Here is a 16,406-nt window from a genome sequence, read left to right on the forward strand (position 1 = left end):
CAGTTTTTTTTTTTTTTAAATAATGCTGGGGGGATAAGAGTCCAACTCTGTTGTTTGATGTATCCAGCTCCAAGGACCTGTGCAAAATAGGATCTTCATTTGCAATGGGCAGACCATACAACCACTTCGTTTCATTTTTAACAAATGCCCAAGCTACAGGCTACCTTTTCAAATTCCTAAAATGAACATTGCTGACATGCCAAATGACAGGCTTGCAGTGATCCAGTTTAGGTGGTTGGATGTAGCAGATGAAATTTGCAAATAAATTATCTCCAAATAGATTCCCATCACTGTAGGTGCAACAGCCACTATAATACTGTCTCAACTTTACATAAAGCAACACTAAGACAACTAACCATGTACTTCAATTCCTCGGGGTGCTGGGAAAATACCTGGCGTGGAGCAATGAGCAGAAGAAGAGGGGTGACCAGCCTCTTGAGTTTTCAGTTTATCTAGCTGACTACATTTATTTCCTGTTTCTATTCTTTTTTTTTCTGTACATTTTATAAACACAGTAGACATAATTGCAATGATCTGTAGCAGTATTTCTCAACATCAGCAACTTTAAGATGTGTGGACTTCAACTCCCAGAATTCCCCAACCCATGCTGACTAGGGAATTCTGGGAGTTGAAGTCCACACATCTTAAAGTTGCCAAGGTTGAGAAACACTGAACTAGTGTGACAGAAAAACTTGAGCCATCCAATGGAAACACAAGTAGAAAAATAGCCTTGGAAGCCATTTTGATCTACAACAACTAGTGGTTAAGGGAGGTACTTTTATGCAACTTTTAGGCAGCCTGTGACCTTCTAAAACTAGGGCCAACATTATGTCAGCAGAGGCAAAATATCTTTTAAAAATGCAAGTTTGGGGACACTAAAACTACTCATCCCTCCCAAAGCTGGAGACAGTGGCTCATTCCCACTCCATTTCATATAGTCTAGCTGTTCCCTTCAAGAAGAGATTCCACCAAATCATGAGTCTAACCACTTCCCATAATGCTACAGAAAAGACTGCAACAGATATTTTAGCTGGCCACGGGGAAAGCAACAGAGGATCCTTTCCAGAAAATATTCTGTTCTCGTTTGGGAGAAGTATACAATGTCGGGTGAGTCAAACCTTTTTGTTAATGAAGCCAAATTTGAAGTGAGTTTTTGAAAAATACTGGGGCACTGATGGAGTCATTAGATAATTTTAAGGAGAATGAGGTCACTGACTGAATACAGGATGAAAAGTATTGTTAGCGAACTTGTCAGCAGCATGTTGTGAACCAGGCATAGCTGAAATGGAAGTGCACAGAAGCAGGGAGGATGGAATGTATTCATGTCTCTTAAAAACGTACTTGCCCCTCATTCGTGTTAATGGCTCTAGGTGTCTTTCAAATAAATTGATCAAATACCCAGCTAAAAAAATTTAAAACATTCACAAACATTTCCAAAAGACCTGGGCAAAAAGGAAAACATTAATCTCACGTCTAAGAAGGCTGGCCTCTACACTACCAGCAGGTTGCTTCACAGTTAGGATAAGCAACAACAACAAAGCAGAATTAGTCTCGGCACCATCTGCAACAGGACTTCTCAGAGTGGGGGACAAGCCACATGAGTCTAAGCCAGTGTTTCTCAGACTTGGCAATTTTAAGATGGGTGGGCTTTGACTCGTAGAATTCCTCAGCCAGCATGGCTGGCTGAGGAATTCTACAAGTCAAAGTCCACCCATCTTAAAGTTGCCAAGTCTGAGAAACATTGGTCTAGGCAGTCCAAGATGTGCCATTACACTTATATCAAGTTATGCACAGTCTATACCTCTTAATGAACAATGACATCTATGAGTTAGTTCTCATACTGAGAGGAATCCCAGTCACTCAGACAGTAAACAGATGTAGAGTACCTTTCCTTCACAAAAGAGGCTAACTACTAGCCTTGTGCACAGAAAAAGCGGAAGGAAACTGAAAAGAGTTTTGCCATCTTTAATTGCACACACATCCACATATTTATGTGGGTGTCTGGTTGTCTCACTTGAAAGTAGGGCATTCATTGGAATTCTTGTGTTGCAACCTCAACCTTAACCTTAACCTTCCTTCTAATGAATGTTAATCAGAGCTCTTTAATTCTTGTTCTTCAGATTGACTGTTTCCAGTTTCGGAGGCAAGGAGCCAATCCTAACAATATCTTCAAGGTTCTAGAGCAGAACACTCACCTTCTACCAGGTAGACAGTGGGCCGCTCTGTGATGAAAAACCTGATTTTTGGAGAGGTGGAACAAAGAAGGAATTCTGAGGGCCTATTTGACCCAAAAGGTGGCGGGGTGGGGGGTGGGGGAGAGTCTTTACTTTAAGCATATCCAAACTTCCTACTTTTCTAAGAACTGTAACTACTAAAAGAGTATAAACATCTGGCCACTCCACCTTTCAACTCCCCTCATCAGTACTCCCCATTTGATGCCAACATCTAACACCATACCTTTCCTGCTACATATATAAATGGAGCATCTAACAGAATTGGTTCCTGTTGTATCATGTTTATCCCTTTTGGTACAGAACTGCAATTAAGCTCCAAGGAACTGTGTAACTGTGGTGAAACAGTAGGGGGAAAAATTGCCAAGGACTCACTTTTTCCGTCTTTGCCTTTCCTTTAACCGAGAGTGGTAGATATCTACGACTGCAATCTTCAAAGCTGTGAAAAGTTCAGTGTCAGGGAGGGTGGGGAGAGAGACCAAAAGAATAAAAATCCTTCATGCAGGGAAAGAATACAACACTGATCTTCCAAATCTCCACAGCAGCTGCCTGTTTTCTTTACAGCGTGGAAAAGGGCACAAGAACGAGCAAACAAGGTGACCCAAATCTTGCTTTCAGACTTTGAAGAAAATCTTTTTCAAGGCACTGCCATATGAGACTCTCTTCCTACCTATACCCTTATGGTCGGGAGCCATTTATGAAGGATGCCCTTCAGTGTGACTGTTGTATGCTCATGAATAGCAGAATCCCACGCACCTGCTGACGTGGCCATGTTCTTCATTTCAGCACTCTACATCCAAGGTCCATTTTAAGGTTTGCTTTTTATGTGCTGTGAGACTTTTCCATACCAAGCTTCTGCTTGTCTGATAGTTGCAAATGTGCGATGCTGTTTTGTTTTATTAGAAACTGTGATTTTATGTTCTATGAGATGAATTTTATAGTGTAATTATGCTGTGAGTTGCTTTGGGAGCGCCTGCCTTGAAGTATAAATAAATCAGACTGAGAAATAAAATAATCCCCTGTAGCGTAAAGATGTTTCGTGCTGTGGAAAACTTATATGAAAATGTCCTAAAATTGCTATTTTTTTTAAAAGGTAACCTAGTGTGAAATATGCATTTTCAAATAATAAGAAAGAAAACCAGCATATTTCCAAGGACTTCAATATTATTGGATACCAAATGGCAGCTCCAGCCAAGTCTGTCTGGGCTTGGAAGCTAAGCAGAGTCCAGCCTGATAAATATCTGGATGGGACACTACCAGGAAACTCTAAGCTGTAACTAGACTAGAATTAAAAAAAAAAAAAAAAATCCTGGAAGAAATTACTTGGCAACTACTTCTGTACTGTTGCCACACACACACACACACGCACGCACACACACAAAACTACATGGACATGTTCACAAAATCATTACGAATCAAAACTGACTCCAAGGAGATTTTACTACTCTGGGGGTGGAGAAAAGGGGAAATATTCAGGATTTCATCAATGGAAGCAAAACTCACTGTGTAAAAGGTCTGAGTCATCCTCCACAAAATCTATATCTCTTAAATCCCATTCAGCATAATTGTCAAACTCCTGTGGAAAACGGATCAAAAAGAGGAAAAATTGTTCCCAGTTAGCTCTCAGTAACTCTTCATAGAGTTGGAAGGCAGACAAATAACTGAGTATGGCAAGGTTCACAAACATGCTTACTCATGTTTAACCAAGAAACACTGATTAATGAACATGATTTTCTGAATATGTACAAACCAATGAAGCTTAATCGCACAGGCTGGATTCACAAAATACATTTGATTAAAATGCAGCTGGCTAATTTTAAAGAGTGCCCGTGTGCACCTAGCTGCTGAAGCAACTTCTCTTTACAAAAATGTTCACAGAACAAATGGGTCAAAGTGCCAGTTGTACTGAGCAATTCAACTATTTTCTGCTGAGTATGGAGAAAAAAGAACTTTTAAACTTCCAGAGAATCCAACGGGTAGAAAATACTCTGGTTAGATTTCATCTGACCCATCAGTAAAGATACTAAATATTGCAGAAGTGGGTCCATTACTGGAATTTCGGTTTTCTAAATAGTATTTTTTAAATTTCTGATACTAACAAGCCCTATCCTAAAGATTAATAAACTGGCATTAAAGATTTGCACTTTACACTCTTTTGTATTGAATGGCAACCTTGATTGAACAGTCCTTCTTGTCTGACTTGGAAGAGAGCTGTTCGGTTCCAACCTGCTGCAGAATATCTGTCTTCACCACATAATAGTTAACTGTGGGTTATTGCAATGTTACTTAAGAAGTCTTTTACCATGTTTCTTCACGTTTAAGTTGGTGATGGGGAAAGCCCTTTTTGGCTTAGTTCCCATGGTTAAGTTTTACTTTGGACTGTTTTAATTTCTAGCTTGCTGTTATAAGTGGTTTCAGCATTTATAACTGCCTAGAGTTTGTTGGATTTTGTGGGTGTATTTTTAATATTTTGGATTATTGTACTGTTTTAATTATGCTATAATCTGCCTTGGGGGCTCCTGAAACAGAACACTGGGTTGTACATTTCCAAATAAATAAACGTTGTAAGAATACAGGTATGTAATAAAACTAGTAGAAAAAGTAAATTGCCCCCAAACTGGTCTTTAATCTTTCACTATGAGAAAGTAGGACTTTCCCTTGCTAATTAGGAACAGGTTATTAAAAGTAAGTAATATATTTATTTCTTGTCCAGCCCTAACCAGAATGAAATATTAGTCTGGCGAGGGGGGTGAATCCACACAAATTCATTTATCATTTCAGAGAGTCATAGTAGTAAACAGTTGCACTTGCAAATACAGACAGTCCCCAGTTTAAGAAAAAGTTCTGTTCCCAACGTCTGTCCTTAAGTCGATTTTCTATGTAAGCTAGAACAGTATTATTGTATAATACTGTATAAGTAGTATTGTGTAATGAACATGAACCATTGTGTATTCAACTCAAATTTTGCTACAACAGACTCTGTTCTTAACTATGGGTCGTCTGTAACCCAGGCATTCTTAACACGGAGACTACCTGTAATAGATATTTTATATATCTGGTAAAGGACATCACACCAGCTATATCTGGTATGTCTCTTTGCCTTAAGTGTGCTTTACCCTCCCCCTGCTGGTTCTAAGCACTGATTACACTGTGGGTAATTGCTGTGTTTTAACGTTCTACAGTAAGTCCCCAAATTTCATTTTTGTAGCCTTTTCATCAACTGCTCTGGCATTTTTGAGATCAGGAGTTGAGGACAAGGAGAAGTGGAGGAAGTAACATCTCTCTGGCAGGGCAACTGGCTTCTACTACATGACATTGAGTTCAACTGTGGGTAAAGATTAGTACTGTATATAGAGGGGACCATAAGTTGTTGATTTTCCATTATTCATCAAAAAGATTTATATAATGCTCTTCAGCAGAGCTCCAAGGTAGTTCACAGAAGCAAACTTATTAACAGATTATGGTCTAGACCAGAAGTCAAAAATAGCCAAGAAACACATCACCTATTAATGGTAACAGGTGGTCAATAAACTGAAACATTTGTACAATATTATAATAACAATCAGCAGCTCTCATGGAGAAATCATAGAATAATTAGATAAAATTGCCAGGTTTCACCACACATTTCCAGACTCTAAAACAAAATTTGGCAACTTTAAAAGTGACATCAAAATTAGTGGAAGGAATAATGAAATTGCCACTGTGGAGGAATGGATTGTGAAAATGTCAAAATTTGAAGAAATGGCAAAACTGACCTGTTTGGTCAGAGAACAAACAACAAAAAATTTTTTTGAAAGACTGGAAGCCTTATCTGAACTTTTTGCTGAAAGAAGAAAAAAATGAATTGATGATTTATGGATTTGAAGATTAAGACACGATTAAATGAGGGGTGAGGGGATTTGCAAAATGTTTAAGAGGGAGGAGGGACAATAAGATTGTCATTACAGTGGAACCTCGGTTTACGAACTTAATTCGTTCCGTGACTCTGGTCGCACCCCGAACCAAATTTCCCCATAAGGTTCAATGTAATTACCGTTAATCCGTTCTGGCGTGGAGGACAGGGAGGCAGCTATTGCTTGGAGGGAGAGTCCCCCTCCCTACAACCACGTGTCAGGGGCGGAAAATGGCCGCAGACCATGTGTCAGGGGCGGAAAAATGGCCGCGGACCACGTGTCAGGGGCAGAAAATGGCCGTGGACCACATGTCGGGGCGGAAAAATGGCCGCGGACCGTGTCACGGGAGGGAAAATGGCCGCGTATCCTGTTTGTACCCCGAGGCGGAGTTCGCAAACTGAGGTAAATTTTTGCGGCCGGAGCTGGTCGTAACCCGAAAAGTTTGTTAACAGAGGCGTTCGTAACCCGAGGTACCACTGTATCTGTTCAAAAGAAGGTTGGAAGTCATTTATATATTTCTGATCTTTAGTTTTTTTCTTTTCTTGCCCTCCCTTATTTTTATTTCTTTTCTTTTTTCTCTTTTTTGTTTTTTATTGTATGAAAACCATTAATAAATATACATTTTTAAAAAGTGGCATCAAAATTAGAATCTGTGAGGTAAAATGAATTTTTAAAAAATCTAGTCTACTAGGAAATTTACTTTTTATTTAAATGACTGCAAAGTGTTGTACATGGAACTGGTTCTTATAAGAGACTTGTAGCTTGTCAAAATAAGAGCACCAGGATGAGGAATTTAAAGTGGGCATTTCAGTTGCATGGCTGCAATGTGCTGCTTGCTGCAATGGCTCCTGTCCATTCTAGTAAACATCTGAGATCAAATTATATTTGTTCATGGTTAATCATAAAACAGTTATTTATATGCATACATACACACATACATAAATTAAAAATAGGAAAAACAAAAGTAAGCCCAGAGAAATTCCTACCTCAATGAAATCTGCCCTTGCTGGCATGTATCCTGCCATATCTCTGGAAAGAAGGGAATCAAAGGTAGGTCGGGGAGGATCTTCAGATGCTAAGAAAAAAAAATAAGCAATTAAAAAATAAAAGCTGCACCTTCACAGATTCCAAAGCTTACTAAGAGTAATAGAGAGCAGTGTTTCTCAACCTTGGCAACTTTAAGATGTCTGGACTTCAATTCCCAGAATTCCCCAGCCAGCATGCTGGCTGAGGAATTCTGGGAGTTGAAGTCCAGACATCTTAAAGTTGCCAAGGTTGAGAAACACTGATGTAGAGGAAAACTGACTTTTTAAAAAAGAAAAAATATTTTGTTAATTGTATGCTGAAGTTTCCTATAATTTATTTATTCATAGTTTCAGTTTCTATAGCTGCCCACCTGCATGCAACTCAGCTTACGGGGAGTTAAAAGCAACAATATAATTAATTAAAAGGCAGTAATAAAAATGGGGAAAAACACGATTAAACAGAAAAAGTAATCTATACCTCCAGAGGGCAAGTGCGACTGAAGAGAAGGCACGCACCTTGAGTCTCATAATGTGACACTGTTTAATAGGCAGGGCCCAAAGCATGCCAAAACCTATCAAATCCTCCTGGAAAGGTAGATATAGTTGGAGAGGCAGTCTGGGAAATATCTAGGCCCTATGCCATGTAGCACTTTATAGATGGCAACGAGAACCTTGAATTGTATCCAAAAGCCTAGTGGTTACTCATGCAGTGTGAAAAGGAGAGATGTTGCATGGGCATACTGTGATGTGCCCATGATTATTTGCACTGTGGCATTCTGGACCATTCTCTGCCACCACTCTGTAGCTCCTGAGTGGTTTTGAGGTCAGCCCAACGAACCTTCCTTCTGCAATTCTCCAAATATGTTGGACTGAATTACTTAATTAGGTGCCACCTAGTTAGGCCTATAACTCCCAAAATCCCAAGCCAATGTGGCTGAGAATTCTGGCAGGGATCCTCTCAAAATACCTGGAAAAACCAGGTTAGGGAGGTTGGCTTTTAATACCGATTTGTCTCTGATAACTCCATTCCTGTCCTTAAAGCCTGATCTTCAAACACAGAAGAAAAGAACAGGAAATCCTTTCATCTTTCGTTGTGACTGGCACTTACCATAAAACGGAATCGCTAAGCTGCTGTGCTGTTTCTCCTCTGTCTGCTTCAGATGTAATAATGAGGATGCAAAAAGGGGGTTATTGATGAAATGTTTCATGTAATGCTTTTCACATTCTTCTTTTGTCTTCGTGATCATCTGGTTGGCTACATCATGCCTGTGAGAGGGCAAGAAATAGGACCAATAACATGCTTGGCTCATAAAAACTGTGATGATTAGAGATGTGCAAAACCTGTTGATTCAGAAATGAAATGTTTTGGAGAACTCTGGAACGTTCAGTTTTCTTCTGGACCATGCCAGGAGCTCTCCAGGATCGACATACACAGAGAGGCTGCACAGGCACAATCTGAACCAAAGCCACTGTCTCCCTCACATTCCGAGTGGCAACTAAGACCTTGGTTAAACTGTGGATCAGAGCACCAGAAACAACCCACGTTCCCTCTGGAACCCAGTAGGGTCCGTCAGGTGCCTGGGGTGGACCAATCAAATAGGTTCCACCTTCCTGTAGTGGGGGGCAGCTTTCAAGAACTCCAAGGTCAACAAGGAGTGATTTGTTGATGACAAGGGACTGATGGTAACATCCCCCAACTCCAGATCACATCACCACTGTTCCAAGATAAAAACCAGTCTAACGTGTGACTCCAACTCCATGAATCAGGCCAGAGATAACTTGGGTCAAGTCCATGGCAGCCATGGAACACCCAAGCTGCCTCCGAGTCCACGCCCAGCAACAGCAGATTAAAGTCCCCCAGAATCATAAGCCTGGGGAACTCTACCACCATCGCCTAGCCATGGACTCCAGCTCAGGTATGGAGGTGGCTGGGAAGCAAAGAGGCTGGTACACAGGTAACCATTCCCTCTGATCCCTACAGCCCAACTTCACAAATAGGCTCTCACAACCAGCCATCTTGGGAGGAGCAGCCCTGGAATCCATCAGGGTTTCTCAGATGACACCTCCACCCTGGGACCTGTCAGAGAAGATCTCCAAGGAAGGAACTCTCCCTCCTGGGTCCAGCCAGGTAATGCAAGCAAGGTCAGCCCTCTCATTCATGATTCAATTTATTACAGGCTGACTGTGCATTAAATAGCAGCAGCTGGAAGTCAGGCTTTCTGATTAACAGGCCTTGAAATACAGCACAGGATACTGGAAGGTGATTATCAGTACCATACCCTGATGTTGCCTTCCTTGCAAGCTGCCACTTCTGACCTCCATCACATCTCCTTTGGCCAGTCACCACCGTAATACCCTTGCCTGCTCTCTTTTCCCTGGTCCCATTCTTATGACCATTCTAACTGGGTATCCACTGACATCTGCAAGATTCCCCAACCAGATCCATCAGCCAGGTTAATCTGCACCAATTCTCACCAATTTCCAAAGCCACAATCCATCACTGCTTCCAAAAGAGCCATTTCTTCTTGAGCTGTCCAAGTAGGATCAAGGACAGGGAAGTTAGAGGTCTGCAGTGGGAAGCAAGTATCAAAAGAAATCATTTTGGGTTGCAATTGTGTAGACTGCTGAAATCCCCCTAACTTTTCTGGAAACCCCTGCAGACAGGACTTTTATTTGCACTTCCACTAAATATGTGTGTTTCAGTGTACACACACACACACACACATTCTCTGAGATAAATGAGACAAGCTTATCTCCTGACAATAACTCCTTGAATCCTAATCTCTTCCAGGCAACTAAAAACTTAAACGCAAGTTGTTATCTTACCTCTGCAGATGCTGAAGTTCTAGTTGCAGAAATATCTCACTTATTCCCACAGAGAAGCAGGGAATCCCAATCATTATAGCACAGAGATAAGAACTTTTAGTCAATTTCACCCACTTTCTCACAAGATTCATGTTTAACCTGATAGAATAAGCAGAACTTGTTCTGTTTTTCAATTTTGTGACGGGTCCTGTTCTATTACAAGGTCTGCAATTTCAAATGATGGGCAACACTGTGTGGTATGTGCTGTGTGGTTTGGTCACAGGTGACCAAAGAGATTTTAAAAAAAATGGAGAACATTTAACTCATTTTTAATGGCCCAAATCTCATGAGATGTCATGAGAACTTGTGAGATTTATGTACCTCACAAGGTTTTGATCCTTCTCACACATACACATAATACACACACACACACTTTTTTTTAGTCTTCTTACTTTTGGGCCCCTTTCTTCATACACACGCACACACAGAGGTAATCCTCATTTAGCAACTGCCTCGAATAGCAACCATTTGCAAATATGATAGTAATAAACAGTAAAAAAAAAATCATTTTCCAACCAAAGCCTCCAGTGTGAAATTGATTAAGGTCTGGTCAGTTTCAGGCAGCAGCTGTGAGCCTGAGAGACTTCTAATCCACTAATTAAGGTCAGAGAGCTGAGCTTTTTAGTTTGTGGTTGACACTTTTTAGAAACCCTCCTGTCCTATACAGTGAAGAACCTTAAAAAAATTAATATCCATTTACTACAACCTAAATGGGAATGTTAAGTACAAAGTTCAGTGTGCTTAAATGAAATGGTTGAGTGATTTGAATTGATATCATTGACATAGTTTTAAGATTATAATCACAAGAATACAGGTTGCTTTGTTCAATTTAATTTTGAATTTATTCAAGGGGATGAGGTGAATTTCCTTTTTTCTCATACTTGCAGACATTGAAAATGGTATCCATATTTGTCCACAGTGCCCCTAAAAAAGTCTGAGAGTGAGGTTCAGTGTCCAGTGCTGACTAACAGATTTAACATGCAGAACAGTCAAATCAATACTTTTTAACCTGCAAACTGCTGCTTATGTACCGGCAATTTCAGAGTTCCAACAGCACCCCACAGGAATTTTAAATAATTATGCCACCCAAAGTAAACATTACTCAAGCTGTAATTATTGTTAGCTATGAAGCATTGTTATGGAATGTAACTTCTTGCTAACTTATCTGTGGGCCAGCTAATCCCAGGAGGAACATGGCATGAGTCATTAAAATAAAGCAAAATTTGTTTTAGGAGTGTTAATGGGTTGGAAAATGTAATTGCTCTGCATGACAAATTGTTAACAAATGCATTTTCTGATTCAAGCTCTACGTGAACAAAAACATTACATAAGGGACATTTCGTTCAGATTATCCCAACTGGACATGTTAACTGGGGGTTGTGGAAGTTCGTTGAAATCGACATTATCTGGAGAACACCCAGTTGGGAAAAAACCCAGGTTTGTTACATCTTCTAACACTGGTGGGGGCAACCCACAGTTTCTCAGCTCCTTCTTTGTGGTTCCTGCTAAATTAAACTACTGAAATTCAGTGGCAAACTACCAAATTAGGCAGCATGTGTTTTTTTCTCTAGGTATGAGAGATTAGTAGGAGACCTCTCAGGCCCATTTTGTCTGTGGACCTTCCGAAAGAATTTTGAAAATCCCATTCCCAGTTTTTTTGGTACTGGCATCTTATTCCCACACTTTCAGGGAGTGAAATAATCATTTAAAAGGGTAGACCTAAACATAAAAATTCCCCACACCTGTATTGATGGGACATTCTCATAAAGACTGATGAGAACTGATGAAAACAAGACAGATAATTAGAACTGTATATTTACCATTATTTCATAGGAATGGTCACTCTGATGTTTCTTATATTCAAATCCTCTTGTGAAGCACTGGAAAACAAGGTTATTCTTCTTCTTTCTTGGTACAGACAGTTTTGAGGAATCATGGCATGCAGGGTCCCCGCCTCCCTTTCCCACCAATACCATTTCATCACAGAAAAAGGTGTTCTGTCATCACTGTTATTTCCAGAAACATTTTAAGCAGGAGCTTTCCTTTTACTGGTATTCTTTAATAAAAACATCAAGAAATAATGCACACAGAATAAAGCTTAGGGGCCAACCCCTCTCCCTTACAAAACAGGTGAATATGATCAATGTCCCAAATTAACAAAGAATCTCTTCTGGAAGAAAGAAGAGAATTCTTGTCTGTTCTTGCTTGAGGATGCCACTTAACAAGCCAGGCCCAACTATGGAATAAAGAGCAGCCCCAGGGGCGAAGGGATCTGATCTGCTTCTATGAACTTGGCAACTTGATCCTCCTTGCATGCTGTTCTCTCCCCTTGTAAATATAATTTACCTGCAAACATAGCAAAAAAGGAGGTGGGCCACATTCTGCACATTTGATGTACGGTTCTGCAAGGTAAGAGGAACACCCTCGGCATGGTGGCTTGTCAAAAGGGTCATCTGTGAAGGAGCAAAACCAATATGTATTTCAAAAATAAGGGGTAGGCTCCTTTTAGCAAACTCCTTTCCTCCCTAACAGAATAATGGGTATGTACACATTTGAAACCTGGATGTCGATTGATGGTGACTAAGAAATACAAGCTACGCAGTCTTTTACAATTCAGTTATGTGACCATTCATGACAACAGTGTTGAATGATAATTACTTAGCATCATTATGTTTATTAACACATGTAGCGAGACAAGAAACCTTTGTCCTTAGTCATGCCCAGGTAGAATTCTCTCTTACAAACTTGACCCTGGAGTCTCCCTTTAAAATTCCTCTGTTAGAAAATGGCAACTTTCAGATGAGCAACAGTATGAGATGGAAGAGAACATTTTGTTCCACCTGCCAGCTAGGGTTAAGGTGGACATCAGGAGGACCACAGCATGTAAAAAACAGAAGGTTTAACCCTTTCATTCCTTGCTGTGAATCACCCTTGGGTCTGCTCCTAGCCCTGGAAGCGAATGGTGACAACAGTACGGCTATTTGTCAACCAAACGTCTTTACTGCCATCTAGTGGTTATCCAAATGTTTGTAGACCAGATACAAAAAATAGCTGTTTTATTGGGGAAGAGATGAAACAGATGTAAAAATTAAACTTCCTATTTATACAGTATAATTCTGACAAAAATGGGGTATCTCTGGTAGCTGCTATTTATGGTTACTTTATTTGAATCGACATGCTGTTTAAAGATGCATACATCTTTATCTCCACTCTCACATTTACTAAAATACTCCATGCATCTGATAAAGAGAACCTGAGTTTGATAAAGCTTAAGCCAACCCTCTTCATCCTGCTTCCAGGATTAACATTTGTAGAATTTCCAGCTGGAATGCCTTTGGTTTATATCGTAATAAAATATGTGTAGTTAAGACGCCATAATACTCTTGGTTGCCTTTGCTACAACAGATTAATAGGACTAATGTTTAAGAGGTAGCTATGTTCATATCTTTCCTCTACTCAGTTTGAAGGCATTTTTTGAAAGTAAGAATTTGCAAGTTAAGCTCTAAGATGTCTGGCCTCTGCTCTTTTTCACAGAAAGCAGAGGAGCTGATCTGCCTTACTGGTGTGTAAAAAAGTGGGCAACTGCCTCTGAATGACCGAACTGTGGAATTGGAAGGGACAATACCAGTGGCTACGCCAACGCTCTACAGTTTGCTGAAAAACCAATTATTCCATCCTTGAGAGGAGGCTGTTTAGCCTCTTCTTAAAACCTCCAGAGACAGAGAACCCACAACCTCCACTGTTAACATTGCTCCACAACAGAAGGATATTGTGCCTCATATATTTGTCTCCTGACTTCACCAAGTCACATAGTCTAATGCTAAATGCCTACTAATTTAACCTATTTAACATAGGTTAAACAACATTATGGCTTCTAAAGAGTTTTTTGCAATCCCAGAAGTTAACATTACTTACTGCTGAATGAAGCCAGGTGATCCATGATCCTTCCAAGGTTGCAAAGGTAATCGCCTTTTGAATGATGGTTTTTGGACACACTCAGCCACTGCAACAATGAAAAAAAAAAAAGACACATATCTAAGAATTTCTAAGCATCAAGAAGTGTCCTGAATTCCTCTCCATTAGATTCAGGTGAAACAAGCTCTGCATGCAGCTTATATGCAAGCATATATATTCAAAACGAATCATTATATAGTATGATGGGTAACTTTTTACAGTTTGCAAACTCATAGGATTCAAGGCAATTGCCTCCACTGAGTAAAGATGTATTCATTTTAGTGGTTAGGGAATGGATTGAGTACAAGTAGTCCTTGCTTAATGACCACTTGTTTAGCGACTATTTGAACTTATGATGCCGTTGAAAGAGTAGTACTTATAACCGGTCCTTGTAGCTGCAGCAGTCACAGAATCCCCACAGTCATGTGATCATGATCCCGGTGCTCAGCAATTGTCTCACAATTACGATATCCTGCGGTCTCCAGATCGCCATTTGTGACTTTCGCTGCCGGCTTCCAATAAGCAGTCAACAATGGCGCGGGAGTCTCTTAATGACAGCAACTGGAACTGTTGTCACTAAGCAGCATGGTCACGTGACATCGCGCTTTATTTCCACATCACTTAGCAACAAAGATTCTGGTCCCAATTACCGTTGTTAAGCAAGGACTACCTGTACTTTATTAGAATGAGAAAATGTATGGAGAAATTTTAAGATGTGCAAACGCTGTTAGAAAGTGAGAATATGCTAAGCAATCACTTGCAAGGAAAGATTATTTGGCCAAAGAAGCAAAAATAGCTGTATTGTATTCAAGAATGTGTTTCCACTCAGTTCCATGGAGATATGAGTTGGGTACATCACAAGAAACATAAAAGTAATTTGAATGGAGTGGGAAGGGAATGGTTAAGAAGTGTGTGGTGTAAAGACATTCAAGACAACAATGAACAGGTGCTGAATGAGCATGGAGTGAACACAAAAGCTATTGACAAGACAGATTGAACAAGGATCGCATCACAAAACTAATACATGAAGGAGGAATGAACGGACAGGAAGGGGAAGATAGTGAAAGTCACGGTTGTTGGAAAGAAAATCCCAAAGCGAGTAGTGAGAAATGTAAAGAATGAAAGGCAATATGTAAAGTGTTGCACGGATGTGGGAGAAACAAAGATGGTTTGCAAAGAGAGAAAAGTAAGCGGGCATATTAGTGGCATTGGGGTAGCCCAGATTTGGCTGTTTCTTTTTCTTACTTGCCTACCTCTGACTTTTTCTTCTTTTTTTTGCACTGTCATAACACTCGCTTACACTAAAAGGGTAATGGGATGGGAATGTATGTACACAAAAGCGAAACACGTTGAGCCAGGTTGGGCTGAGATACTGGCACTGGCCTCCGGATCCAGTGGGAATCTGAATCAGAGGACCCCCAATCCCCAACCAGTATCTTAACCTCTACACCAGCGTTTTTCAACCTTGGCCCCTTGCAGATGTGTGGACTTCAACTCCCAGAATTGGAGTTGGCTGGCTGGGGAATTCTGGGAGTTGAAGTTCACACATCTGCAAGGGGCCAAGGTTGAAAAACAGCGCTCTACATCAGTGTAAAGTCTCCTCGAAAAAGGCTGACTCTTGGGGACTCCATGACTACGTTCAGTTTTCTTGGAAATTATACCAAAGTGGTTTGGCCCTTGCTTTCTTCTTAGGCATTTTTCCAGCTTCCCAGCCCAGGGAAAATCTCCCATCCAAATCCTAAAACCGGCTGGGCTTCAGCTGGAATTGGCGCTGCTGCCCCCTAGCGGACGACCACCGCTACACCACGCCGTGACAATTTTCGAGCGCGGCCCAACCGCTCCTTTCCCGCTCCCTCCCGAGGCTGCTGCTTACGTCAGCGCCACGCGCCGCTCCTCCCTTCGTCACGCGCCCCCTCGTCCAATGAGCGGGAACCGCTGCCAGCGCACGCGCGCCGCCGCTCGCGTGGCTCTTCACAGCACGCGCTCCCCGCTTTTGCTTCCCCCCGCCTTCTCCCGCGCATGCCCTATATCCGGCTCTTCTTTCTCCCGCCTCCCCTCCCTCCGAATCACCTCCCCGGCTTATTTATTGATTGATTGTTTGTTTCTTCCTTCACTCTTTTCGTTCCACCGAAGCCGGCTGCTTTGCCTACACCCTTGGCCGGCCTTTCGACGTTCAAACGATACCTGCTTTGGGCAACCTCCGGGCGGGAGGGCCTCATCTTTCTCTCTTTTCTTTCTTTCCCTCCCTGTTGATGCTTTTCCGGCGCGCGCGCGCCTCCTCACGCTCCAACTCGAGCGTGCTCGGGCCCGGCCGGGAGTGGGAGGGGCGTCAGGGAGGTCGCGCGCGAGGAGCTTTTCTCCCTCCCGGCGGGCACCGCCCCCTCCCGCTTTCCCGCCTTTTCGAGCGCGCGCCCAGAAACGTTCTTTCGGCGCGCGAG

At 41.4% G+C, this 16,406-nt stretch overlaps 1 protein-coding gene across 2 annotated transcripts in view; it reads right to left on the reverse strand.

Moving 5' to 3' along the window:
* TADA2A (transcriptional adaptor 2A) overlaps positions 1-16,308 on the reverse strand; it is a 30,878-nt gene extending 14,570 nt beyond the window's left edge. Inside the window, exons 1-9 of one of the 2 annotated variants that reach the window (XM_007438792.4) lie at positions 16,153-16,308; positions 13,930-14,017; positions 12,361-12,467; positions 11,835-11,894; positions 9,625-9,716; positions 8,258-8,415; positions 7,111-7,199; positions 3,735-3,807; positions 2,607-2,670 (exon numbers count right to left, since the gene is read on the reverse strand). In XM_007438792.4, the coding sequence (XP_007438854.1) occupies positions 2,607-2,670; positions 3,735-3,807; positions 7,111-7,199; positions 8,258-8,415; positions 9,625-9,716; positions 11,835-11,894; positions 12,361-12,467; positions 13,930-13,954 (668 nt within the window). In that variant the 5' untranslated portion in view covers positions 13,955-14,017; positions 16,153-16,308. The remainder of the gene's footprint in view (positions 1-2,606; positions 2,671-3,734; positions 3,808-7,110; positions 7,200-8,257; positions 8,416-9,624; positions 9,717-11,834; positions 11,895-12,360; positions 12,468-13,929; positions 14,018-16,152) is intronic. The other variant, XM_025173555.2, reaches the window with a different exon arrangement.
* Positions 16,309-16,406: the final 98 nt, after the last annotated feature.

Source organism: Python bivittatus, unplaced genomic scaffold (genome assembly GCF_059951505.1).
Source record: "Python bivittatus isolate LINGU-HERP-01145 unplaced genomic scaffold, Pbiv_v1 ctg000690_np1212, whole genome shotgun sequence".
NCBI classification, from domain to species: Eukaryota; Metazoa; Chordata; class Lepidosauria; order Squamata; family Pythonidae; genus Python; species Python bivittatus.